Below are 26,945 nucleotides of genomic sequence, written 5' to 3' on the forward strand. Positions count from 1 at the left end.
CCAGACAAAAAGAAATTGCTAGGTGAGGTGCCAGCTACTTCCAGACTCCCTCCTCCAGCTCATCATTAAGATTTCTCTTCGCTGCTCCAAGAAAGTGTAGAACTATTCCTCCATGTTTTTGTTTTAGTTTTTATATATACTTTTTATTAAATTTGTTGTTATATAATTTCAAATCAACATTTTACATACTTTAAAATATCCAATGACTTCCCTTCTTCTCTTTCCATGGTTCATTTTGCATATCTTACCTCCCTGCATATTTTACAATAACTATTCCAATGGGTTCTCCACTATTACATCCTTCAAAAATTATTTACTCTGTTGAACTTATCTTAATGCCGCCTGCATTTTCAGCTGTACACAGTTATTTTCCATATACTCAATAAACTTTTTCCAATCTTCTTTAAAAGTATTTTCTTGCTCTCTTATTCTATATGTGCAAGTTGTGCATTTTCTGTCAACTTAAGTTGCCAATCTTCTTTAGTTGAGACCTCGCTCACTTTCCATTTTGGGACTAACAAAACATGGGCTGCACTTGCTGCATACATAAAAAAACCTTTTCTGACATTTGGGGATTTCTCCTTTCAGGAGAAAGGACTCTGGTTTGGGCAGGGGGGAAGTAATTTAAAACGTTTTCCCCAGTTCATTATAAATCATTTTCCAATACTCTTTTACCTTTTTACATGCCCATGTTCTTCCATGTTTTTGAATTAGTCCAACTCTAAGAATATCCACTGTCCTTAAGAAAACAGTCTTTTTTTTGAGCTGATCCACAAGGCTGGGAGTCCAAGAATAACCATCCTCCTAAAGGAGTTCATGTTGCTGAAATACACCACTGGCTTGTGAGAATGTATTTATGTCCTGATGGAGAAGCAGGATAGATAGCAGCTCCTAGAAACGCAGTGCTGTGATCTATAGTGAGACTGAGGCATGTGCTCACCTACCACCATAGTCCTCCTGCTTCTGTCTTTCATTAAAGCTGCACAAAGCTGATGGCGCATAATAGGAAATATGTTTTGAGATCTTTAGAAGAAAGGACAGTCTTCCACTAACTGCAGAATGAAGAAAACTGAATTATTCTTAAGTTGCTTTATTTATCAATATATTTGGTGGCAGAAAGAAGCAAAGTAAGCACAATAGCCAAGGTGAAAAGTTAAAAGATCTCCCAACTCTTTATTGATTTCAGATGTTCCAATGAAGCAAATACACATACAGTACAGGAAAAAACAAAGTTGACATGGGATTCTTGTACATATATATTACAGAATACTTTGTATAGCTGGGTTAGTGATATGGGTGGTAATAAAAGGTAGTAAATTAATACAACCGAGGAGTAAGCTTGCAAAAGTTCATTTCTTCTAGTTGTGCCCATGAGCCTTCTGAAATGATGCATTGGACATCCAAGACATCCTTTGACTAGCATTTTAGAATGCATAAAACAAAGCAAGCCCTAATAAGGAAAGCACTTTTTGCTATCTTTGGGTCATAACAGGTTCTAGCATTTATTTACGTGACTCACATCCTATGCAAACACCAGCCTGTTGCATCTTGCTTCTCACGTGGCAGGGCCAAAAGAAATGTTCAGCCCATCCTCACAGATAATATTCTATCCATCCATTCCATGCTAGCAAATGATATATACACTGGAGCCATTTCTCTCTGGATAATAAGTTAGGAGAAGAGGGCTGATCAGGGATCAGGAGCCATTGTAGGGCATTTGGCATTACTGCTCATGTAGATCTCTTCAAGATCAATTTGCCTTGCTAAACAGCATAACAATACCAGTGGTAAGGGTTCTCTTACTACATGCCAAACATTGACAAAACTGGTTTATGGAGGGCAAGTGCAGATGACAGGTAGTTCTTGTTTATCTGATAACTGACTAGTTGTGCCAAAGCCTTCTATTAACTCAATGATAATCATTCTGCTAATCATTCTGTTAACAAATCTGGTGTATGTGTAGACACACACTTTATGCTTACATATATGAACACTATTAAGACTATTAGTAGCTTGTCGTTATGAAATATCAAATGTTAAAAATGTAGTTCATGACCAGGTCTGGCATCACCACACAGCAACTCTTGGGACCTGACTCTGGTAGGGCCTCCTAATGACATGTGGCCTGTGCCTGCCCCCTCATCTACCCCCCCCCCCAGCAGCCAGGACTCTAAATCAACACTGGGCACCACTTTTACATTTCCCACAATACCATGGAGTGATGCAACATAGGCATTGTGGGAAATTAAACATCAGCATCATGTCCCTGTAAGTTAGGAGGGAGTTGATTTTGCTGAGGGTCCTCTGAAAACTTGGAACCAATCAAACTGATGAAGATGAGATAAAGCACATGTAATCCAGAAACCTACTGCCAATACATTTGGCAGTAAATTGCAACACTGTTCATTTCTACAGTTCCTGGCCATGTGCAACCTTCCTGTCTGCCCATTCTCTTTCCTAGTTTCTTTCTCCTCTTAGATTTCTCCCTCTCCTCTCAGCTCCACTCCTCTCAACTCCTCTCCATTATTCTGTACCACTCCTTGTCCCAGTCCTCCTTTCCAAGACATCTCTTCTTCCCTAGGTCTGTGCTCTCTCAACTGCCTGATGGCTCCTTTTCCCCTGTACGTCATTCTACAATGTGCAGGAGAGTCCCCCATCCTCTGGAGAGTTCCCCACCTGGAGACTGCAAATATCTGCAGGGAGAAAGAGGGAACAGGAAATTTTCCCACCCTCAACTTCTTTGAATTAACTTATCTTTTTCGTTTATTTGGAATGACACAGCAACTTGCTTTCATAAATGTACTTTTATCACTGAATAACGACGCACCATTTGCCCAAGCTAAAGCTCCTCTACAAAATGCCATAACCACCCCAGGAGTATTACAACACACCACTGAAAAAGGTACAAAAACCTATGACAGGATGCCTCTGAGGTGTGAAGACTGAAATGGTAGTTGAAAAGCATAGGGCAAATCCATTTTAGATCCAGCAGAAACTGCTTGAACATATTTCTTTTTTAAAAAAATAATGAAAACCACCACCCCTTTCCTCCCAAGCTTCTAAAATGGTCTGACAAGAAACAGTTCAATTTCATAGCTACTTGTTAAACACTGTAATTTCATTTTGGTTCCTACTCATGAGCCTTGGGAGAAGGCTCTGGGTACAAAGTGAAGTCAGAAGACTTCTGCTCTCACAATGGAGTGTTTCCCTTTCCTTTTCTCTTCACCCCCAATCCAATTCTATGTCATCCCCCCGCATCTACTTCAGAAGGTTGGAAGACCCTGTGAAGGGGGCTTGGGGGCCCACAGGGCAGAGGAGAGGAGAGGAGAGGAAAGTTCCATTGGGTGAGAGGAAATTGTTTGTGCTACTGAGTGAACATGAAGGAATTCTCAAAGAGTAGATCACGTCTATTTTTCTTTTTTCTGAGTATATATCGGCAGACTTGTTCAGCTGACGGATTTATGAAATAGCAAGAATCCGACTTTGGTAAAGCAAATATTTTTGAAAAGCCACATAGAAGCTTGTGGTAGATTATATCCTTAGTAAGACCTTGGGGGTCTTCCACACAATCCATTACTTATATATAGTATAAAAATAAAGTTTTCAAAAACTATCAAGAATCAATTCAGGAGAAATTTATCTGACATGAATTTGCTTCTTGGGATTTGGAAACTAAGCGACCTATAGGGAGAAAAATGCTTAGCCATAAAATGGAATACGAAAGCAGAACTGGTGCCCACACCCTCACCCCCCCCCCCAAAAAAAAGATGAATGCAGAAGAAACTCTGTGATGTCAGTAAAGTTTAGGGAGAAATAATTTCAGCAATCTAAAACAGGAGCTCTATACTAATTATCTATGTAGAATGACCACTGACAAAGAAAGAAACACATAAGGTATTAGTAATTTTACATAATTTGTTGAAAATGAGGAATAAAAAGGACTTAAAGCACTATCCTGTGCATGGTTATTAAGAAGGAAGCCACACTATGTTCAATTGGGCTGACTCCCAACCCTTTAGGTTGTGCAATCCTGTGCACATTTTCATGGGAGTAATCCCCAGTGAACTCAGTTTTCCAAATAAACAAACATTGAATTGCACTGTTAGACAACTGAATGGCACCCAAATGCCTTTGGTGACACTGGAATTCCACTTCTCCCACTCTATATACGTACACCCACTAAATATATACATACATAGGTGCTACCTCCTTAAAAGTTTCCTAACATAGCATCAGTTGGTAGGTAGGTGTCCAACTTATTCATTGTACCTCTCGAAATTGTAAGCCCCCGTTTGTTTGTTTCTAAAAATACTAACAATTGACATCAAGTACCATTAACCTCCAGCCTCCCAGCCTATCCCCAGAAAAAATGAAAGAAATATTTAAAACAGCCATTAGAACATTTTAAAATATGCCAGGCAATACAGCTTTTGTACCTAGTTTTACAAGTGTCTTGAAATCTGGCAACATTCTCTCTGTGTGTATGTTAATGTCCAAACAATTTCTTGACGGCAGAGGCCTCTAGGCAGAAAAGAGTCACAAAGTCTGAAAGAAAAAGAAAAAGACTGCAGAATTAGTCATTTCCAAGTGTCCCCTATGTACATATTGAGAAATGCCCCTGTGCGCCTTTAATGTGCAGTTGTACCTGTGGAATACATAACACACATAGGAGTCAAATCCTAGGGGCTTCAGCTCCACCATAAAGTATTTGAGGGGACCGTGCCCCCACAAAGTTGATGGGCATTCCCATTCAAATGGTGTGTGTGCACTGTGTCATGTGATCAATTATGTGCAGGGCGAGGCTTATCTCTGGGGCCCCACAATATTTTATTCAACTTGGCACCCCTGATAAGACACGACTCAACCGAGTCTTCTTCCTGCTGCTCCTCTGTTGAGCCATGAGTTCATAGCTGCACACAGATCACAGTGCGCTCAGAATGGGAGGGTGCTATATGCTCCCTAAATAATCCTTCACTTCTCCCTCTTCGTCCCAGTTCTTAAGGCAGCAACTTAACCCACTGATAACCCCGTGGAAGTACAACCTTTTTTGGGATTGGGAGATAAGAGGTTTCCCTTGAGTCCCGTACCCAGCAGTGGATGATGTGGTGGCCTGAGAGTGTTCCCCTGTCATCCAGTTGGTTGTATTGCTGCTGCTTACCTGCTGTGGGTGAGGGCAATGGTGAAGTTGGCATGGTGCAAACAAACCAGCGGAGCCAATTCAGTCCTTCTACCAGTTTATTTGCACCACGCCGACCTGGCCATCAACTCACATCTCTCCCTCTACCTCCCAGCAGTGATATGACTGACCAGCCCTGCATATTGAGGCTAATCTAGATGTGACTAAGGTTTTTCCCCCCAGCTTTGAAAGTCTGATTCAGTTGTTTACCTGTAAGCCAAACATGCAGGAAAGGTATCTTCTTAGAACCTTGAAGAAAGGGTCCTGAGAGTGCTTCCTGTTAAGGATCCCATCATATTTCTATCATATCCTTGCTGCAGAATGGAAGGTTGTAGATCACATAAGGATAAATTGGATGAAGAACCATTATGTTATGAGGAGTCAGATGTTTTGATATAAGCATGAGAGAAGTCAAATTCAGGCAAATGTCTGGATGCACTCACAAACTATATATGTTGCACATGTAAAACTCTCTAAGGCACAAGAGTGGTTTCAATTGAAGATTTCTAGCAACCTCACTGCAAAGCTTCTGAATATTCTGCTTCTGTGTCCACAATTAGTCGACATGTATCTTTCTGTTCTTTTCTTTTTAATTGTCATCCATCAGCAGACCCGAGGAGCAAAACTAACAAAGCACTAGAAAATGCATTGCATTTTTTTAAAAGATATGTCACAGTATATATTATTTATATTGAAGATCTGAAAAGGTAATTCCTTTTCATCCAGAAGAGATGCTTCTAAAACAATTCTGTATACAAAAAATGAAACAAAATGACAGCTCTACTTTCCAAAACAGTTTACCATCACAATTTTTTGTTAAAAAAACACTGTTTCTATGATCTTAGGAGACATTCACCACAGGGCTAGTCACACCTTTTATTATGTGAGTGGGGCTGTCCAAGTGCCATGCTGTTTATGAGAAATAGTGAAAAAGACCACATTATTCTCTTACCTGTTTTAGTACAGTTTGGAGCTCCCTGTTTGACCATAGGTCAGACAACAGCATCCGAGCAGCTTCAGCTGCTTTTGGATAAGATCTACAGAAAGAAAAGAAGGCAAATGAGCTTTCCAGAAAAGGATGGATGACAACAACTTTCTTGCTGTTCTTCCGCTGGCAGGTAAAGACTTTCTTGTTCCAACAGGCCTTTGGAAATTGACTAGGGTTTTTTTTGTAATTATTGTTATGTTTTAAACAGATTTAAACAGATATATAAAATATAAAATATATAGGTATATAATATATGTATATTTATGTAGTATTATATATACAATATATATATAAACGGCCTCAGTCCTGTACACCTGAAGGAGTGTCTCCACCCTTATTGTTCCGGCCGGACACTGAGGTCCAGCGCCAAGTGCCTTCTGGCGGTTCCCTCGCTGTGAGAAGCCAAGTTACAGGGAACCAGGCAGAGGGCCTTCTCAGTAGTGGCATCCGCCCTGTGGAACGCCCTCCCACCAGATGTCAAAGAGAAAAACAACTACCACACGTTTAGAAGACATCTGAAGGCAGCCCTGTTTATGGAAGCTTTTAATATTTGATGGACTACTGTATTTTAATATTTTGTTGGAAGCCACCCAGAGTGGCTGGGGAAACACAGCCAGATGGGTATATAAATTATTATTATTATTATTATTATTATTATTATTATTATTATTATTATTATGTGATTTAGTGGGCCTTTGGGGATGAATTCAAACCACTGGAGAGTTACAGCATCTGCTGAGGTTGTAGAGAGCGATATGGGAAAGACATGTTTGATGTGCTGTTGCAGGTGTACTACGGCATTTCTTCTTTCTGTACTTCTCCCTCTGGCTCATCCATGCAGTGCTAAATCTTGGTTTAGTGTTACATGCAAATCTTCAGAATGTAGTTTACAAAATAAACTACAATAGCCAAGGTTTAAAATGCCATTCAGTAGACAGCAGCCACCACCAACCCCATTCCATGGTATTAATGAGTCTCTAGGTATGCCAGGTTCAAAGTTAAGGGCAGCGCTGAGGAGCTTTACAAAGCCCATCATCTCTGACTAATGGCCATGCTGGCTGGGCCTGATGAAAACTGGGATCAAATAACAACAAGAAGACCACAGGTTTCCCATCAGTGGTTTAGGAAAACAAACTTGGTATCTGAGACTCACACTAACCACAGCTTTTAAAAATGCTTATGGTGAGGTGACAGTGTTCTGCAATAAATAAATTAGAAATGGAAAAGTTCTAAGCTGCACATATATATGATATGCAAAGAAAGGGATATATTCAAATCATGGTTCAAATCTCTCATACGCCCACTTTTCGTCACCATTACTCACCCATTACGGCATAGGCCTACAACATTATTTATCAAGCTGCCTGTCAGGTAGGGCTTGGCCATTTGTGGGTTGGACATGATTAGGTTCCTCAGTGTGTAGCAAGCAGATGTCATAATGTCCCCATAGTTGCTGGAACCTGGAGCCTGGAGGGCCAGGAGACGGGTCACATCTGGGAGCACCTGATTAGCTGAAGGGCAGAAACAGATTACCATTAAATACAACTCAAAAAAGCTATTGAGTTGTCTAAAACTCAAAAGGGTTACTTAAACTAAATAAGCATTACTCAATAAGGTCTACAATCGGGCATAAGGCGAATATTAGTCACCCTTGGGAGTTGTAGCAACAGATCCCACTTTTGCTAAAAAGCAAAAATTATCAGGTGGGAAGAGCCACAGCAGATCAGCTTCAGGTAGTGATGAAGTTCATGTAGATGTGACTGTGGGTACCAAGCCTAACCTAACACACCTGCCCCCCTCCAAACCCCAACCAACAGCATTTTACATGAGAGAGATAGCATCATCCGGAGGGTAAATAATTCTTTGCTTATTCTCAGTTTCTTTTTAGATCATTAGATAGACCTGCTGATCTTGAACAAACATGAAAGCACAAAACTGGATGAGAACAGAAAAATGTTGAACCAGCTTCTCACCGATGAACACTTTACAGTGGTACCTCTGGTTACATACGCTTCAGGTTGCAGACTCCGCTAACCAAGAAATAGTACCTCAGGTTAAGAACTTTGCTTCAGGATGAGAACAGAAATTGTGCTCCAGCGGCGTGGCGGCAGCAGGAGGCCCCATTAGCTAAAGTTGTGCTTCAGGTTAAGAACAGTTTCAGGTTAAGAATGGACCTCCGGAACAAATTAAGTACTTAACCCGAGGTACCACTGTATTGTGATAGAAGAGATTTAAACACTCTGATCATTTAGCAGAGTGGGACTTTGGAAAAGAAACGACATAGATGAAGAAAAGCGTGTGAATGTAAAGAAAGGAAAATAGGTAGAATACAAAATGGTGCCTACCCATTGTTTTGTGTAGAATAGGGTGTCGAGACATATTGCTCAGCAAGGATGTTCCAGAGCGAACTACTTCAGCATTATTGGACTGCAGAAGGCGTGCTATACGGGGCAAACCTTTCTCCTTTAGACCAATCAACTGGCTCATTGCATTTGACATCTAGAAAAGTAAATAATTAGGCATTTCTTATTTCTAGAGTTTCGGGGTGGTAGCCAGCATACATCACACACAGAGTGTCTACTATCATCAGTTAACAAAGTGCTTTTCCAGATGTCTAACCAGATGTGGAGGGCAAAATAATGCATTTACCAGTCCTCTGCTTGCAGTCAGATTTTGCAGGGCTCCAGCACAAGCCTCCAGGGTAGCATCTTTCTTGCTCTGGTCCATCAGAGACAGATATGTGCGGATGGCATCTGAATGGTACAACCAGCTGGACCCTCTGGGTTTATAGTCCTCTTCAGGAAGAGGTAGGTCATACTCATCATACTAAGGGTAAATAAGAATAATTAAAATATCTAAGAAGTTGAAGTTTTACAAAAAGAACCACATTTTTTTAAACCCATGTTTTGCAAAAGAACCCCATTTTACCTATTTATTACACAAAACTAATATTAAACTCGGGGACGCGGGTTGCGCTGTGGGTAAAACCTCAGTGCCTAGGACTTGCCGATCGTATGGTCGGCGGTTCGAATCCCCGCGGCGGGGTGAGCTCCCATCGTTCGGTCCCAGCTCCTGCCCACCTAGCAGTTCGAAAGCACCCCCAAGTGCAAGTAGATAAATAGATACCGCTTTATAGCGGGAAGGTAACGGCGTTTCGGTGTGCTGCACTGGTGCCGGCTCGCCAGAGCAGCTTCGTCACGCTGGCCACGTGACCCGGAAGTGTCTCCAGACAGCGCTGGCTCCCAGCCTCTTACGTGAGATGAGCACGCAACCCTAGAGTCGGACACGACTGGCCTGTACGGGCAGGGGTACCTTTACCTTTACCTAATATTAAACTCTTTTTGAATATTGCATTTTTGAATTGCTGAAATCCATCCTGGGACTTTATGGCGAAAGGCGGATTGAAATAATCGTCATCCAATGTTGCCTTTAACACAAGGCAATGATGTAGCTCTATGCACCAAATCTCACCTCCATCTTTCCACCTCTGTTGTTGAAGCAGCCAGTCAGGGTTTTGTCTGTGTAACTGTTCCTGGCCATGTGGTTGAGCTGCGTGTATTTATTAGGCACCTCAGCGTCAAGGCGGTAGGACAGATTGTGCAGGATACAGATGCAGTTCTCCACAGACTAAAACAAAGAAAATGAAATAACCAGTCATTTCTCTCAGTTGTCAGTGCATAAATACTTTACACAGGGCAGGATTCTTTAAAAAAAGACATTGCTGTAAAAATAATTCTGGGTTTACAATTCTGGCAATGTTAACAAGAGTTATATCAGCTGATGAACAAACATTACTCTACGTCTGACTTGTACCTTGTCATCTGGACGGTTGGCAGCCACACAGTTCTGAGAATAAGCCATTACAGAGTCAATCAGTCCAGGGTGGTTCCTCATGGTTTGACGTCCAACATCTGCAGAACTCAGGTTCCTACAGGGAAGAGACATTTTATAAATCAAAGGGAGAAGTAATCAGATCAGTCAGGCACCTCAGTTACTCTTGTCCTGTGCTCACCAATCTCTCTCTAGTTCTCTTTGATTCAATGAGGGTGAAATTCTCCTATACAGAGAGCATGTGGAATATATCGCAGACCTATTCCACAAAATAGATCTGCTCCTAAGCACAACTATTAGCTTCATGGCAGCTTTCTTTCTAAAGCTAATAGCTGGGATCACAGCTGGGGAATAAATGGTTAAACCTCCCCTCCCCACATGCTGTAGTCCTCAATGAAAATCATCTGCAATATCTACTATTAACTTTTCTTTTTCCTTTCTAAGCCCAATATCGGCTGTGTACACATTACTGGCTTAAAACACATTTCAGTCTTTCTTTTGCTCAATTTGGATTAAATATGATTTGGGGACGACGTCATATCAAAATGCTGTATTTCATAAAGAATGGCAGGGTAGATACAGGATAGATATGGATTATGGCTAATGTGGTATGTACACTGCTTCCAAAATCAGTGGTGGGATCACACTGGGTGCAAAGTAAAAGGGAGCCAGGGTTTCTAATAATGCATTTAGCATTGGGTCTAGGTTGGTCCCAAAAGCTGCATATGCTGAGAGAAACAGGGTGATTTAATATTAGCTGATTCTAATCATTTAAATAAATATTCAAAAATAATGTTTTTAAGGGAGTGAATATAATATCTGAAAGTTCATTAATCCAAGTACAGTGGTACCTTGGTTCTCAAATGCCTTGGTACTCAAACACCTTGGTTCTCAAATGCCAAAAACCCAGAAGTAAGTGTTCTGGTTTTCGAATGTTTTTCAGAAGCCGAACATCTGATGCGGCTGTTGGCTATTGTTTCCGGGGCACCTGCACCAATCAGAAACTGCACTTTGGTTTTCGAACATTTTGAAAGTCAAACAGATTTCTGGAATGGATTAAGTTTGGCACTTTTGTTTTTGCTATTTATTTTGCATTTTTGTTTTTGAGGCTTTTTCGGTTTATTTGTTTTTGTGACTGTGTGGAACCCAGTTCAGCTACTGATTGATTGTGTGACTAAGGAAATGGATAAAAGCCCCCCATCCAAACAATGACTATCATCAGTGCAGGTAAGAAAAAAATAATAATTTTAATTTTTATCATCTACAATACTGTCTTATTTATTTTATAGTACAGTACATTGATTATTGCTTTCATTTTATGGATCAGTGGTCTCATTATATAGTAAAATCCATGTTATAATTGCTGTTTTAGGGGTCGTTTTTAAAAGTCTGGAACAGATTAATCCATTTTGCATTACTTTCTATGGGAAAGCGTGCCTTAGTTTTGGAATGCTTTGGTTTTGGAACGGACTTCCGGAACAGATTAAGTTTGAGAACCAAGGTACCACTGTACTTAATTTAACAATTCTGGTTGGTTTTCCAGGGGTTGCAAGGGAGTCTGAGAACTTTCCTCTTTCAGTAGCTCAAACTCATCTTTTGCTCAGTTACATTACCATTAAGTCTGATGCTTGCCAAGTTTCATAACTATTAAGACGAAACAATCTTTCAAAATGTTTGAGGGCAAATGCAAATATTTTGTTTGATCAAAGGAAATAGTGCTGTTTGGATGGTTATAGCTAACGTCTTCAAGACACTGGTTTTTCTCACATGAGGCTTACTTCACAATACTGTGTCAAGATGCTGAGATATTTTTTTTTTAACAGAGACCATTTCTGATACACAAACAAGCCCTAACTAGTTTTAAGATCACTATGGAGTTTTCTGTTTTCCCTTCAGACTCCCAAAGGTTTGAAGATATGGAGCTTGGAATGCTTCCATTTTGCACTGAGTCATTTTATCTACCTAAGCAAGAATGGAAATAATCTACTATTGTACAGTGAGTTTACAAGCTGTTAGCTTTATCAGCTTGTTAGACCCCTGGACCAAGAAAGCTGCAGTCGCTGATGCAGTTCATCTTTTTCATTTCAGCAAACAATGGTACTTTTAGTTCATGTGTGTGCTTGAGGCGTGAACTGCTGCTGCTCAATCTCCTAAGGGTGAACTTCTAATTGTGTAGCTGTTCCATTGGCTCTTTCAGTGATTCTCATATGCCGAGCATTACTGGAGATCAGTAAGAGAAACTGCAAGTCAGGACTAATACGTTCATGCCAAGGAGTTTGATAGCTTTTCCTAAGCATGAATAAAACTATTGCATGCCAACTAAGAGGCTTCCTACACTTTAAAAGGGGGTGGTTGTAGAGGACTAGGGAATCTAATGAAGAAAACCAATATGGAGGACAATTCAAAGGAAAGTCATTGCCAGAGGCAGTCATTAAAATTCAATGAGGAGCAAGCAGAAGGTTTGTATGTTTTTTAACATGCAGGTGAAGAACATTTGGTCAGGGTGCCAGCACACACCTGGCACCTGCACCTCTAGTCTTTATGCATACAACAAAAATACATCTAAATGACTGCAATGAGAATGGCTGAGAAGCTTCATTTTGTGCAGAATCGGACAGTGCTTGATGCAAACTTAAAGGAACTTCACTGTCTGTCAGTTTAAAGGCTGGCACTTAACCTTTTAACCTTTACAACCCGAAATAGCTTTGTGCTCAAACTACCACACTCACATGCTTATCTATGATACTGGGAATCTGCATCTACTGGGCCTGAAATCTCTGAGTCGAGTCCCTCTATAGCTCTGTTTACATTCTGGTTTGTTACTAGAATAGGGAACCAAAAGCAGTGAATCAATGACCTTCTCGAAATACCACTTTTATTGGAATTTTGGCTTACAATTCCAACTCTTTTTCAGACATGGAGCTCTACAATGGATTGCTCTACCCAGCATGGTATGCCTGGTATATATTGAATTTTAAGTGACAAGCAAAAACCTTTCAATTCACCCAAGCTTTTAAAGATTTCTTTTATCTTAAATTTTTAAACTTCAAATCCCACTGCTGGAATGTGAAATGCTTGCAACTTTCTAGTGACTTTTGGGGTTGTCCCAATTATTGACAATTTCTGAGAGTTTACTGTTGACCAAGATGGCTATTCTTTGTTTCTTAAAACTGGACTCTTAATTGCACTTTCATGCATTATTTGTTTTGTTGCTTTAATTTTTGTATACTGACTTGAAATCATTGATAAAAGACAGTATATCAACATTCTAAATTACATACATAACATAAATGCAAAAGGGCCCTTTTGAAAATATTTGCCAGACAAGCAGAATGCACCTCAGTTTTTTCAATATGATCAAAATATTAATATGTCTGTTGACCTACCTCAGACAGCCAGTGGCATTGAAGAATACCTCTGGGTCAATAATTTCTCTTGATCTAGTACTAACACCATCAGACCAGCCAGAAAAAGGAATAATAACACGATCAGTCAGAACAGGAAGAGCTTCATGTATTAAATCTTCTTTCAGTTCATCTGTGGACGATAAGTTCCAGAGCAATCCTGGAAAGCAAATACATGAGACACATTGCTATAGCTTCCTGTCATTCTCATTTAGATTCATTATAATAATAATTTTATTATTTATACCTGCCCATCTGGCTGGGATTCCCCAGCCACTCTGGGTGGCTCCCAGCAGAACATTAAAAACAGAGTAAAACTTCAGACATTAAAAACTTCCCTAAATAGGGATTCAAGAGGAAACTGTAAAACTAATAGGTATTTTGAAAGTGAGTCTCCAAATGTTCATGGAAGGCATTCAAACTACAGTCATGTTAAAATAAATTCTACCTGCCTCACTGCCTGCTTATGAATGATACTGGGAATCTATGTCTACTGGGCTTGAAATCTCTGACCCCACATAGCTTTATTTCCATTCTGGTGTGTTACTGGGATAGGGAAGAAAAAAACCAGGGAACCAAAATATCAATCTAGAAGATTGTCTTTCCTTTTAACAAACTGGTAGTGTTTCTTTATTAAATTTCAACTTTTCTTCCACCTGCTGCATTAAATGAAAAAGCACCAATACTGAGGTTTTCCAATACAGTGGTACTTCAGTTTACGAACAGTCCTATTTATGAACTATTTGGTTTACGAACTCCGCAAAACCGGAAGTAGTGTTCCAGTTTGCGAACTTTACATCGGTCTAAGAACAGAATCCAAACAGTGGAAGGGCACCGATGGCAGGAGGCCTCATTAGGGAAAGCAAGCCTCAGTTTAAGAACGGATTTGGTTTAAGAACGGACTTCTGGAATGGATTAAGTTCGTAAACCAAGGTACCGCTGTATACAAATATATTGAAGTTTAGTCAATTTCAGGTTACCTATATTGAGGGCTTCCACCTGCACAACAAGACTTCCTCTTCTCTCCCCAGTCTGTTCAGGGTTTGGCGGGGAGCACAGGGAGCACACAGAGTGAAGAGAGGGAGGATGTTCCATTGTGCAGGTATAAATCCTTGCACCAATGGGACACCTTTGTTGGACACAACCCAATATTTATGCACTAATTTGTATTAGTGATTTACTGTTCCAGTTGCTCCAACATTGTTATAAAAGGGTGGGGGTACCTGTCAGCTGCTTCTGTATCTCTGTGCTCCCAGTCCTTCTCAGGAGGCTCACACATTCTCGAATTCCATTCTGACGGCGGGTTTCTAGCTTGTTGGTTGGATTTCTGAAAACTAAGTTTCGGAGGGCCCCGGCTGCAGCCTGTTGCACATTCTCATCTGGGCTGCGGAGAAGCTCAATAAGCTTGGAAATGCCACCAAGCCGATAGACCTAACAAAGAAGGGATTTAAATGTTTGTCGATCAAAACTGTTTAGAAACCTCTCTTGTTTTTTCTGCAAATAGGAAGCATCCATGTTGATGGTTAACATATGACGTATACTCATTGCAGTGACCAGTGCTGAACTACTACTGGCTTTACTGTGAATATTCATTCATTTTATTTATTTATTAAATCTCTATACTTCCCTTCATCTGTAGAGCTCAGGGAAGTTCACAGCATAAAAATACAAAATAAAATACATAATAATATAAACATAATAATCACATGATACAGTACATAATAAAAACAAAAACAAAACAATAACGCCCTCCCCCTATATATGTATATGTGCCCCATATCGTAGGTTTTATTGCATGCATAAACTGCTGCTTCCTATTGCACATGATAGCATTAAGAGTTTATAGAGTGTTCCTTGAGGCCCCAAATCTCTTCTTCCTTTAAAATAATGAACCAATGCTTTTGATTGGTTCAAAAGCCACCTTGGTGCAGAGGTCACTCACTATACGTGAAGGAAGGAACGCTTTGCTGATGAGTCAGGGCAGTTTCTGCAATTCAGCAGTTCAGGTGATAGCAGTCTAGGTTCCAACATGCCATGTACCGTAAGGAAAAGGGTGTGCTCTTGTTCGTTGACTGCTGAAAGCTCTGGTCTAGACCTCACTTGGTTCAATGACCCTTGTACAATATTATTTGAAAAGGTGGAAGCGAGACTGGAAAGCTTATGTGTTAAAGAGGAAATGGGTGCTGCTCTAGGAAAGCCAGACTAGTCATGATGTAGAAAGCAAATATAAACGAACTGTTTATTGTAGATGGTTTAAGTTGTTAGACAGGCAATTAATCAGGATCACTGCCCTGATATTTTATGACATGGCACTATAGAAATACTTTTTATAAATGAAAAATAATTCAGAATAAGTGCTTTCCTACTGGTCATAATTATTCCTCAAAATACTTTTTATCTTGCCCCTTCCATTGCCTAGCAGATAGGCATTATTGTTTGATATTAGAGCAAATGATATGTCCCAAACAGGTATTTTTCCAAAAGTGTGCAAGATTTATTTGCCCTCATTGCAAGTTTGTCCTGAGTAAATTTTGGAAAAGGATATACCCATGAAGACAGCATGATTATGTTATTCAGTAAAGTATCATTTTTGTTAATGGCATGATAATAAGAACAATAATATTAACTGGATCCTGGCCTGCACCCAGCTTTGGCTAATGGAGATGCAGGCTGGGGACTTGGGCTGTGCCAGGAGGCAGAGCCAATGGAGCAGGTAGGCTTCCTTTGGATCCACCCCTTGCCCATTTAAGCAACTCACACCTGTTTGTTCCTTCGCCAGCTTCCCCCCCCCCCCCCGCCCACCCACCCTCGGTTTAAGCTTATAGTCAATGACTTTGCTGTGGCTATGGTGGTTGCTGTTCTTTAAGGGGGCTGGGTAGGAATTTGCCCACCGGGCTAATTGGCACTGACCCGGTGGTTTTGCCTACCTCATAGCAATCGTCCCAACTGTTTGGGCATTGGGCCAATCCTTTGTTTTGGATGGAGGGGAGGTTGTAGTCTCCATCTGCCCCTCCAAACACTGGGGTATCCCATTAAAGGGGTCTGGGGGGAGTGGCCATGTCTGTGTGCCCAGGTGGGGGCCAGTGCCAAAGGCACTCCCCCAGAAGGCGGTCCCTGAAGGGGTCACCCTATTTGATGTAAATCTTAGGAACCCCCATCTGGATTGGCCACTTGTCACTTCCAGTAGTTGGGCTGAAAGTATTTTGATTGCCCCATGCCCAAGCCAAACCTCTTTCATCTGTATTCAATAAAGTTGTGGTGTGTTTTGACCCCAAAACTCGCCTCATTGGTCTCTTATTTGCATGGGTTGGGGTAGGGGAAGTGGATGCCTGGTCCTGCAAGTCAGATATTTGTCTGACAGCTTACTTTCATAGAATCATAGAACCTTAGAATTGGAAGGGACCCCAAGGGTCATCTAGTCCAAGCCCTTGCAATGCAGAAATCTTAACTAAAGCATCCATGACAGATGGCCATTCAACCTCTGTTTAAAAACCTCCAAGGAAGGAGAGTCCACCACCTCTTGTGAGAGTCTGTTCCATTGCTGAACAGCTCTTACTTTCAGAAAGTTTTTCTGAATGTCTAGCCAGAATCTCCTTTCTTGAAACATGAAGCCATTGGTTCGAGTCCCACCCTCCAGAGCAGGGGAAAACAAGCATACTCCCTCCTCCATGTGACAACCCTTAAAATATTTGAAGGTGGTTGTCATATCTCCTCTCAGCCTCTTCTTTTCAAGGCTAAACATACCCAGCTCTTTCAAATGCTCCTCATAAGGCTTAGTTTCCAGACCCTTGATCATCTTGGTCACCCTCCTCTGCACATGTTCCAGCTTGTCAACATCCTTCTTAAACTGTGATGCCCAGAATTGGACACAGTATTCCAAGTGTGGTCAGTGAGAATTTCAGAACTGGATAACCAATTTGTTCTGAAGGAGCTGAATTTTGATACATTTATGGGATTTGACTAATGCATGCTAACGCCAGTGCTGTTTTAGAATTCAAATACTCAAAATGAAAGTTTTCTCAGTTGAATTTGTAATTCTGACACACTTCTTGAAAACAAAAATTTAAAACAGCTATATTTCAATTATCATTACCTGGAAATAACCCCCCCCAAAAAAAATATTATTCACTCATATGCATCTGCATCAATTCAAATAACCACATCTGAACCTATGCCAAGAATTTTGAAGTCAGATGCTGATGCTCTGAACAGTTGTATGTTTGGAAGTTTAAACATAAATTATTTGCAGAAAAGTAGAGCTTTGTGTGCGCCTAATAACTACCCAAAAAGCGCACCCAATGCACTAATGGTGAAGCCCCCTTTATACGCCTAGTATTACCTCTTAGTGTTGAATGGACAAGATACCTCTTCCCAATCTGACTTCCTCTTCTTTCTGGTGGAGCTACAGGAAACATGAGTCCTGACATAATTCCACACATTAAAGCATCTCCTACAAAGCCACACACAGCTGAAGTAGTGAGGAATAACTTTACCTCTTGCTTGGCAGATTCATCTTGAAAACAGGTGTGCTGCAGGTAGTAAGCCCCCATGGCATGGTACTTCTCATCTGAAGAACACAGGAACTGGATGGCTTTCTGAATAGTCATTGCTCCATAATCCATCTCATCATTGACTATTCTAAACATAAAAAAAGAAAGGGGAAGGAAATGTCATTCACTGTGAGGCAGATTCCTAGCAGTTTAATAGCAAAATAGTGGAAGAGCTAAAAATGAGTTACATCCTCTCCTTATCAAGGTGACAAGTATTAACAGGGAAGTACAGGAACTCTGAACAGTGCATAAACCCCACCCTATGAGCTATGTAAACACTATCTATCAACCAAAAAGTTGTAAATATACAACATTAAGATTAAAATAACAAGATTACACTAAAGTAAAGACTCCAGCTACCTCCTTGCTCAATAAAACCATGCCACCAACTCTTCTGTACCATATTGAAAGGACACCATTTCCCATAATGTAAAATCAGGCATAGGCAAACTCTGGCCCTCCAGATGTTTGGGACTACAATTCCCATAATCTCTGACCACTGGTCCTGTTAGCTAGGGATGATGGGAATTGTAGTCCCAAACATCTGGAGGGCCAGAGTTTGCCTATGCCTGATGTAAATGATTCACCTAAATTAAATGGTCAAAACCGTTATCCCATCCTCATCCCTTTTAGCCATAATCCAGCCTCATTTCCTCTTCAGTTTCTATTTTAGCATAAAATTGTCCTGTCATTCTCTTCTACCCACCCACCTAACTAGACCCCAGTGTAGAAGTTATCCAGCTGGATAGCAAACTAAGTCAGGGAAAGGGCCAAGTGAACAATCTTCTAAGACATCTGGCTTGCACGGAAGCAATGCAATTTTACCTCATTCATAATAATAATAATAATAATAATAATAATAATAATAATATACCCCACCCATCTGGCTGAGTTTCCCTAGCCACTCTGGGTGGCTCCCAATCGAGTGTTATGGTCCCAAAGTACTTGCTACCACCCAAGAGTTGCGTAGCATAGGATAATTCTGTACCAACACAATCGTTATAAGCAGAGCTTATAGGAAAAAAGGTGCTGATACTCACCATAAAGTTGTTACAATAAGTGCCACACTTTTAACATTTATTGGGGGGGGGGAAGAATATGCCAGTACTGCATACCCTTGAGTACCCCAAGAAAAAAAGCCATGGTTGTATGCCTGTAGACCTTGGAAATGTAGACGTACATAGCTAAATGCTTAAGTTATTTTGTCTTGGAGTTTTGACTAAGAGCTGCAGCATGGCACCACAGATAGCACGGTGTACTCATAAAAAACTTATTTACATCTACCACATGCAAAAGAAGCTGCCAAGTTCTGCTCTACAAGTGCATATGGAAGATCACGGGCGAATCTTTTTTCTTCAGGTGACTCTCAAATTACCAGTTGTGATTCCTTTTTTAATAATCTTTTTTTGGACTAGAAGCATTGGTATCCCATCAAAGGGATTCAGGGTGGAGGTGCTTCTGTCCAGGCTCCCAGATGGGTGCTGACAGGTCAGGTGATCACAGGTGGGGTCACCCTGATTTGGTGTGTGTCATAGGGTGGTTCGTAACCTTGGTTACCCTGCCAAAATAATCAACCAGCAACTGGGCTGGTTGAACCAGGTTACACACCCAGTGCCTGCACCCAAAACCTGTTGACATCTGTAATCAATAAAGTTGTGGCCTGTATAAATCTCAAGTGGTTTTCCTGCGTTTATTGCAATTCTACAAGGCTTGGGGCTGACCACCCACAGCTTCACTGCGCCTGGGGCCCACAATCATCTATTCAACCTTAGGCAAGTTTTAAAATAGGTAATTCTGCTCGATCCTGATAAAATATTCAAAGTAGAAATAATTCTATAAGCATGTTGATTAACTGATGGAGCTGGAATATCAGAGCAAATGTTTGGCATACTTAGGTGTAGCAATCCATCCTGGAATGTTTTACACCCAGAGATAAATCAATTCTCAAGTCTCAACTGATAACCATTCTCAGTCCTCAGCCTGTCCCAAATTTGTAGGTACACGGTGCTCTATTATGCAATCTGCCACTTAGTAGGTTTTCAGGACACCAGGAATAACTATGAACATGCATCGGAACATTTTGCAACAACAAAAGCAAACCAAATGCCCTAGTGATCATTGCACCAAGCCCCTGTTTCTGGTTTAAGTCTCATTGTTTCATAAAAAAGCACAATCCCTTACCATTTCTGTAGTTTAGGCAAATTAACATATTTTATTTGAAAGCAAAAGCTAAGGGCTTTCCCACCAAGTAAGAAAGTTACTTTCCGAAAGAATTTTCTTCTACAAGCCACTACACATTCATATCCTAGAACCACTTTGCTTCTTCTATTGTGAATACAGCAATTACAAAAATGTTTAGTAAATATAACAAATAGGGTAGCATCTCAGTTTAGACATGTTCTTTCATAGCTATCCATCTCTGCACCTCTCCTCCTTCTGTGGTCATAAACAGGGAGGGGGGGGGAATGTGGTTGCAGCATGACCAGGGACTGACAAGCTTTGTTCCGGACACACTCCCTGTGAAGTGACTTTGCCCAGCAGTGCATGGCCTAGAGAGCAGTGAAACGGGTGGAATTTCACCCCCACATCAGGGCTCTTGCACAATCTTGCAGGAGGGATCCTCCCGTGGGATCTCAAGAGAGAAGGATGGGGTCAGAGGTTTTTCAAGGCCATGTTGACCTGTGAATTACCCACCCTGGGATTAGAAGCAGAGGCAGATTTAGGAGAGTGTGACCGGTTCAGTTGCAATGGGCATGGAGCTTTGGGGATGTCACCAAAGACACCACAACTATTATTTAGAATGGAATGAGAGAGGACTCTGCAGAACCAAGAGTAGCTGGCCCATCTCCCCCACTTGTCCTACCCGCCAGATTATTTAAAAACAGTTTTCAATTTGAAGATTCTGTTTCCAGAGGCCTACAGATTATCGAAGCTGTTTCCCTTGGAGAAAGAATTGGCATTACCAGTGGCATCAAATCCTCCCCAAATTAGATATTGGACTGAATTTTCAAGTTCTACAGTGCTTCAGAACCATGCAGATAGTCTCAATTCTAGAAAGGAGACAACTCCCCGACAAGAACAAGTTCAACTGGCAAGAAGATTCAGCAACCAGGCCCAGTGCTTCAAGACAGACAACTCCCAAATCTGAACCAGTTCTACAAGGTGAACCACACCCTATCAGGAAAGGTGCTACAAAGAGACCACTCCTGAGAGACATTTGGCAGAGGACAGTGTTTCTCACTCAACAGTTATGCTGCTGATGAATCTCCATGAGCTGAAATGGCTCTCTCATTTTTTAAAAGCTCTATAATAAACCAGATCTGTAATAATATTTTCAATGGTAACTAGCCTTTTCTTAGGGAGAAGTTTGGGCAGGGCAACTAATTTGACACTCCAGAGTGGCAGAATCTCCTCCTCACACACCCAAAAGAGGCATGAGTGGTGCTATAGAGACTAACACATTTATTATGACATAGACTTTGGTGGACTAATATCCACTTTGCCATAGGTCTGAAGTGTGATCCTGAGTTAGTAGGTATGCAGCAGCCCATACTTGTCTGCTTAGGATAACACTTCAGGCCTCTGAAGAAGTAGACTCTGGTTCATAAAAGCTTGTGCCATTTTCTGTTCTTTAAAGGTGTAACAAGACTTTTAAGCTAAAGTTCCATAGAGTTCCAAACAATTTTTCTGGTTTCCATGTCACATACCTCAAAATTGTTGTTGTTGTTGTTGTTGATAATAATAATAATAATAATAATAATAATAATAATAATAATAAAAATAAAATAAAATAAAATAAAATAAAATAAAATAAAAACTGCCCTATACCTGCAAGTCTCAGGGCTGTTCACAGAATAAATCTAACTGAAGGGTCAATACATCAGTTTTCACTGGAATTTTCTTTACTCCAAAGCTTAAGACATTTTAAAGTTACCACTAGTAGGCTAAACTAATTACTTGAACCTCACTTAAACCTTTAGTTCAGAACTCTTTACTTGGGAAGAACAGATAGAGAAGAGACATATGTTATTGGTGCTGAATATCTGACTGCCATTATTAGTGTCACAGATGAATGATCTGTTAAATGTGGTGTCAAGTTAGATTCTTTAACATAGAATTCTTCCTTTCCAACTGAGATCCAAACAGTGCAATCCTATGAATGGTTACTTAGAAGCTCCATTGTGTCTAGTCCAGCTTGTTTAGGATTGCAAACTAAATGACTCAAGTCTTGATTCATACAAGCCACATCAAAAAATCAGGAGGCAAAAAACCAGAATAAGGTTCTGATGGGATTCAGAATTGGCAAACCTTTCTTTGTGCATGGTGATGAAAACCAAGTAAATTGCCCTGCATACCATGAAGAAGAAATCACAAGCAGAAAGGACACACATGAGAACTTACTTTGAGTTAACCTGTCCATAGACTGCATCCTGCTTGCTGCTAGCAACAGGTTGTACATAGACCATGCTGGCAGAGGTGCAAGAGGGGCTGCGGACTGGAACTACTTTGTTTGGCCTTGTTGCAGTTGTAATTCCATGCTGGTTGTTGCTTGTGCTGTTGTAGAGGCTATGGCGATGCATACTGGTCTTGTGATTCACACGGCTTCCACTCTGGTTTCTCCTCAGCGTGCCTCTTGGAGGGTCATAGTAGAGGTCTGGCTCACTCCGGCTACTCTTCATAGTCTGCACAAGGCAGTAATCACTGCCAGGAACAGTTGGGCTACAGACCTTGTTGTAGTTCCGGCTGCCCCAGCCGTCCATTTGGCTGTAGGAGCTGTAGCGTTTGTTCTCAGCTTCTCTTTTGAGGGTTCCATTGTACAGCTGAGGGAGATTGGGGAGAGGGAGAAGGGGAAGAATAGGAAATACAAGGATCAAAGTTAGAATTTCACTTGCTTTACAAAGACCACTTAGATCCCTGAGAGGTACTGAGCACCATGTCCAATGAAAGTAGAGTGGCCATGTGCTCTTATACTGGACAACCTTCCATTCGAAGGGCTGTCCATTCCAAGCCCAGCTTAAAGATGAAGTACCCAAAGAAGGCAAAGCAGGGGCCTTGACATTGCCCATCAACAGTTACTACTTGTCAGCACACTGATCAGTATTCCCTTCTATTTAAATTAGAATATCTATTTTCCCCAAAAAATGCATCTCTATACAAGAATATCCTATGCAAATTTTATTTATTTCCTCTATCTGGAGGATGCATAAGTAAACACCCTAATCGAATGTAGCATTCCACTCGTTACCTTTGATAGGAAGAATGAATGAGCCATGTTCAGTAGAAGCAGTGACAGCCCAAGACATTTTGCTACCTGAAGCAAAGTCCACATGGCACACCCATCACCAAGATTTGGGCCAATATTTTTTTAAGGCTTTCTGCACCATATAGGAGGCACTCTTTTTCTGCCACACCCCACCAGTGCTGCTTTATGGAGCCATACAGTCCTCCTACTCATGAAAGCTATAGCGAAAGGGGCAGGGAGCAGGATGATCAGGCCTGAATCAGGCTGGTGCAGCAATGGGGCCTGGATCCCCAAACAGCTGTGCCACAGATCCTGGCCTAGCTCATCCCCACATGTGAAACACCCCTTTAAGGATACTGCAAAGCCTTCCATGAGACTGGTGGCCAGTGGGAGGCTGCCAGAATTGGCTGGAGCACCTCCTAATCCAACACACAAACACACATCTGGTAGAAGGAGAGTTTAGGTTGCTCTGGATGAAACCAATTCCTGCCTTCATCTAGTCTCATAATGGTTCTGCCTAAAGCAAGTCATTTCACATTGCTGGTGAATTTCACTCTACTCAGCACCCCTCGGGATTTTTCTCATCACAGCGTTACACATTAATATGAACAGAGTGTATTTTTACCCCTCCGCTCTCAACCACAAAGTAGAGGGGAAAGGACAGGAAGGGCAAATAAAATAGAGAATTGCAACCACAAGGCCAGAGCTGTCTCAGCAATTCACTGAAGTTCAGTGCAGCAATCTAAGAACTTCCTAATAAATTCTCATTTTTTTCCCACCTCACTGAGGCTTTTTGCATCTACTTAATGAACATATGTTCAGAAATTTGGATTTGTGAAGAATCTCAAGTATGTCCTGGCCTACAGTGTAAACATGTTGAACCATCTTCAAGATTAGAGTATCTCTAACCCTCTCTGGCAAAGTAGCTCTCTTAAAAATCCACCTTAATATGGATTCATTCAGTCCAAGGCTATTTGTGTGCTCATTTGAAGGTTACTCTTTTACCACACATTTCAAGCAGAATATACAACCATGTATCCATGTAACAATAATTTGTGCTTTCTCCTCCTTTTCCCCACCCCCCTTTTCTTCATGTATCATGTCCTTTTAGATGGTGAGCCTGAGGGCAGGGACCTACTACAAATATTTGTAAGCTGCTTCACGAGGCATTCTGCCTAAAGGGTAGGTTTTAGAAATGGAATAAATAAATAGCGAAACCAGAATCTGCAGCAGCATCCCACAGAGTTTACTCAGGATAAGTAAATCCCACTGTCTTCTCTAGGAGTTTTGCTTTCAGTTAGCACACATATTAAGGCTAGATCTAGACACATCAAAGAAGCGTTACAGTTAAATGCATTGTAAACTCATACAGGAAAATCCAGTAGGGAAAGACAGGACCACACAGTGCCATTTGGTGTCACAGTTTTATATCGCATATACAACGCTTTTTCTTTACCAATCTAGCTGAGTCCTAAGTGTCTGTGAGACAGCTGCTAATTATGTCCCTAACATGATGCATTCAACCAAAGTGTTAATGTCATAACTTCAGAGTTTGTTTTTTAAGCATGGGCACCAGTTTTGCTCTACTGCTGGCTTCCTCAGCCTCGGCCCTCCAGATGTTTTTGGCCTACAACTCCCATGATCCCCAGCTAGCAGGACCAGCGGTCAGGAATGATGGGAATTGTAGTCTCAAAACATCTGGCGGGCCGAGGTTGAGGAAGCCTGCTCTACTGGATCACTGGGATTCAGTGGGGTTCTCTGAGACCTTCTCCCTTGTGTAGAGTACTATTCCAGTTAAAATGCACACAAATTTATGCCTTAGTCTTCCAAACTCAGGGAAGCATTTTGCTGACACAAAGCTTGCCCTGACAGGAATGTGTCCTTGTTGTCCTTTCCTGATAAACATGAGAAGCTATGGCCCTCTCCTGTCCATCTTACTGAGAGACCATCTGCTATCTGACATGGCATATCAGTTTAAAAGAAAAAAAGCAAAGAAAGATGAAGAGCAAAAGTAGATTTACGCGGTCAGGATAAAATAGCAAACTGCAATGCTGTCTATTAAAAAACAAACCATCAGCTAGAATCTTGGGAAAGAATGAGATGCAGAACCTTGGAGCCTGTGATATCAGGGCTCAGTTTATAGCAAAATTCAAACATTGGTTTTGATAATGAGGTTCTTTTAACACCATAGAAGCTGTTTTTCCACATCTCTGCAGGATAAATCTTGTGCATCTCACTCCACCCAAGCTGTGCTTGCATTGACTTGTTTCTAAGAACTTGTTTAGCAGAAAGGTGTCTTCCCAGAGCTAATAACTTGGCATCCACAGCTCCCAAGCTTCACTGGGAAGAAGAACATGTTAACAGCTCAATAGCACAGAAAAGGAGCCTGCCATTCCAAAATTCAGGATACCCCCCTTGATAATTCCTTCTCATAAACACATCGAAATGAACAGTGTACAAACACACTTGTGCACAAACGTCTTTTTTGTTTGTTCTCCTTCCAGACACTTGATGTGAATAAATGCAAAAGAAAACAGAAGCCTTACATAAATAATATGTTAAGTCTTTAATGGAAGCATAATAGCTAGCTTTTGTTAGCTGCAATTGCCCCAGGGACTCAACGTCTGTGCCAAGTTGCTATCTCTCTATTATTCTCTCTTTTGCTGCTATAAAGGTGTATGACTTACTAAAAAAAAAAAAAAGAGTGTAGCCAAGGTAAGTCTCCAGCCATTCAAACGAGATCAGACAGCCTTGAACATAGCCCACATAGTTTGAATGCAGCAAATGTCAACACTGGAGCAGCAAATAGCTGATCAAGCTAGCACTCAACTTGAAGTGCAAGAAGTAGAATGATGGAGAAGGGGACTACAATGCCATGCAGAATTTAGTATAACAGCCTTTGGGTATCTCTCATTTAGCCCGTACCACCAAGACTGGTCCTGGTAGTTTCCCAGTCTGTGTTTGGTTCTGGGATGAGGAATTAGCAGTAGGATTAGCACAGCTGAACCAAGACATTTTGGCATCCAAGGTGGACCCCAAAATGGTGTTCCTTATCCTGCCAGGGAAGAAAGTGTGAGAGGAGATATACAGCAGGAACAAAGAGTAAGGTTGATAGTAGGATCTGCTGCCTCTATAGATCTTGCCACCTGAGGCAGTCACCTCACCTTTCCTCCTGGGTGGGCTGGCCCTGAGGATCAGCATAGTAGCCCTACCACCATTTGATTTTCTTAAACCAGTATTTTCCATAGCCTTTACTGGCTACTGCACATCAAGCTGTGGAAATGGTTCCTGTTTGTCTAGATAGTTGTTAGGTTATTTGTTGCTTTTGTGATGGCTCTTACTGGTGTTACGAAATAGATAACTTCAAATGGTACAAATTATATTTTATTTTATGTCCATATTGTAAAGCACCTGATGATGGAATTTCCTTGAAAAGTGGGTCATAAATCGTATTTGAGCCCATAAATAAATGGTGGGGTATCAAAAGCACTAAATCAACACATCTGACACCATCCCAACCCACCTCCACACAAAACAAAACCCTTTATGCAAAGGAAGCTTGAATGCTTGAACATGTTGAACCCTTGCAGCTTGACATGAAACAAATATGTTTGGGCATATACTGTATACCTTCCAGACTGGTTAAATGCCAATCCACTCTTTTCAACAAACCTTTTGAATGGGCTCAGGTTCTGGCTGCCAACTTTGTGTGCATGCCAAGATCACCAAAAACAAGGAACTACTGATTTGGTGA

At 41.1% G+C, this 26,945-nt stretch overlaps 1 protein-coding gene across 1 annotated transcript in view; it reads right to left on the reverse strand.

Annotated features, from left to right (window-relative positions):
* Positions 1-1,146: 1,146 nt before the first annotated feature.
* PKP1 (plakophilin 1) overlaps positions 1,147-26,945 on the reverse strand; it is a 46,036-nt gene continuing 20,237 nt past the window's right edge. Inside the window, exons 3-14 of the mRNA XM_083444355.1 lie at positions 22,351-22,769; positions 17,893-18,037; positions 14,623-14,830; positions 13,382-13,559; positions 9,978-10,092; positions 9,636-9,791; positions 8,814-8,990; positions 8,510-8,663; positions 7,489-7,675; positions 6,129-6,213; positions 5,387-5,490; positions 1,147-4,545 (exon numbers count right to left, since the gene is read on the reverse strand). Of these exons, the coding sequence (XP_083300481.1) occupies positions 5,419-5,490; positions 6,129-6,213; positions 7,489-7,675; positions 8,510-8,663; positions 8,814-8,990; positions 9,636-9,791; positions 9,978-10,092; positions 13,382-13,559; positions 14,623-14,830; positions 17,893-18,037; positions 22,351-22,769 (1,896 nt within the window). The 3' untranslated portion in view covers positions 1,147-4,545; positions 5,387-5,418. The remainder of the gene's footprint in view (positions 4,546-5,386; positions 5,491-6,128; positions 6,214-7,488; positions 7,676-8,509; positions 8,664-8,813; positions 8,991-9,635; positions 9,792-9,977; positions 10,093-13,381; positions 13,560-14,622; positions 14,831-17,892; positions 18,038-22,350; positions 22,770-26,945) is intronic.

Source organism: Podarcis tiliguerta, assembly GCF_965153285.1.
Source record: "Podarcis tiliguerta genome assembly, chromosome: 6".
Classification (NCBI taxonomy): Eukaryota; Metazoa; Chordata; class Lepidosauria; order Squamata; family Lacertidae; genus Podarcis; species Podarcis tiliguerta.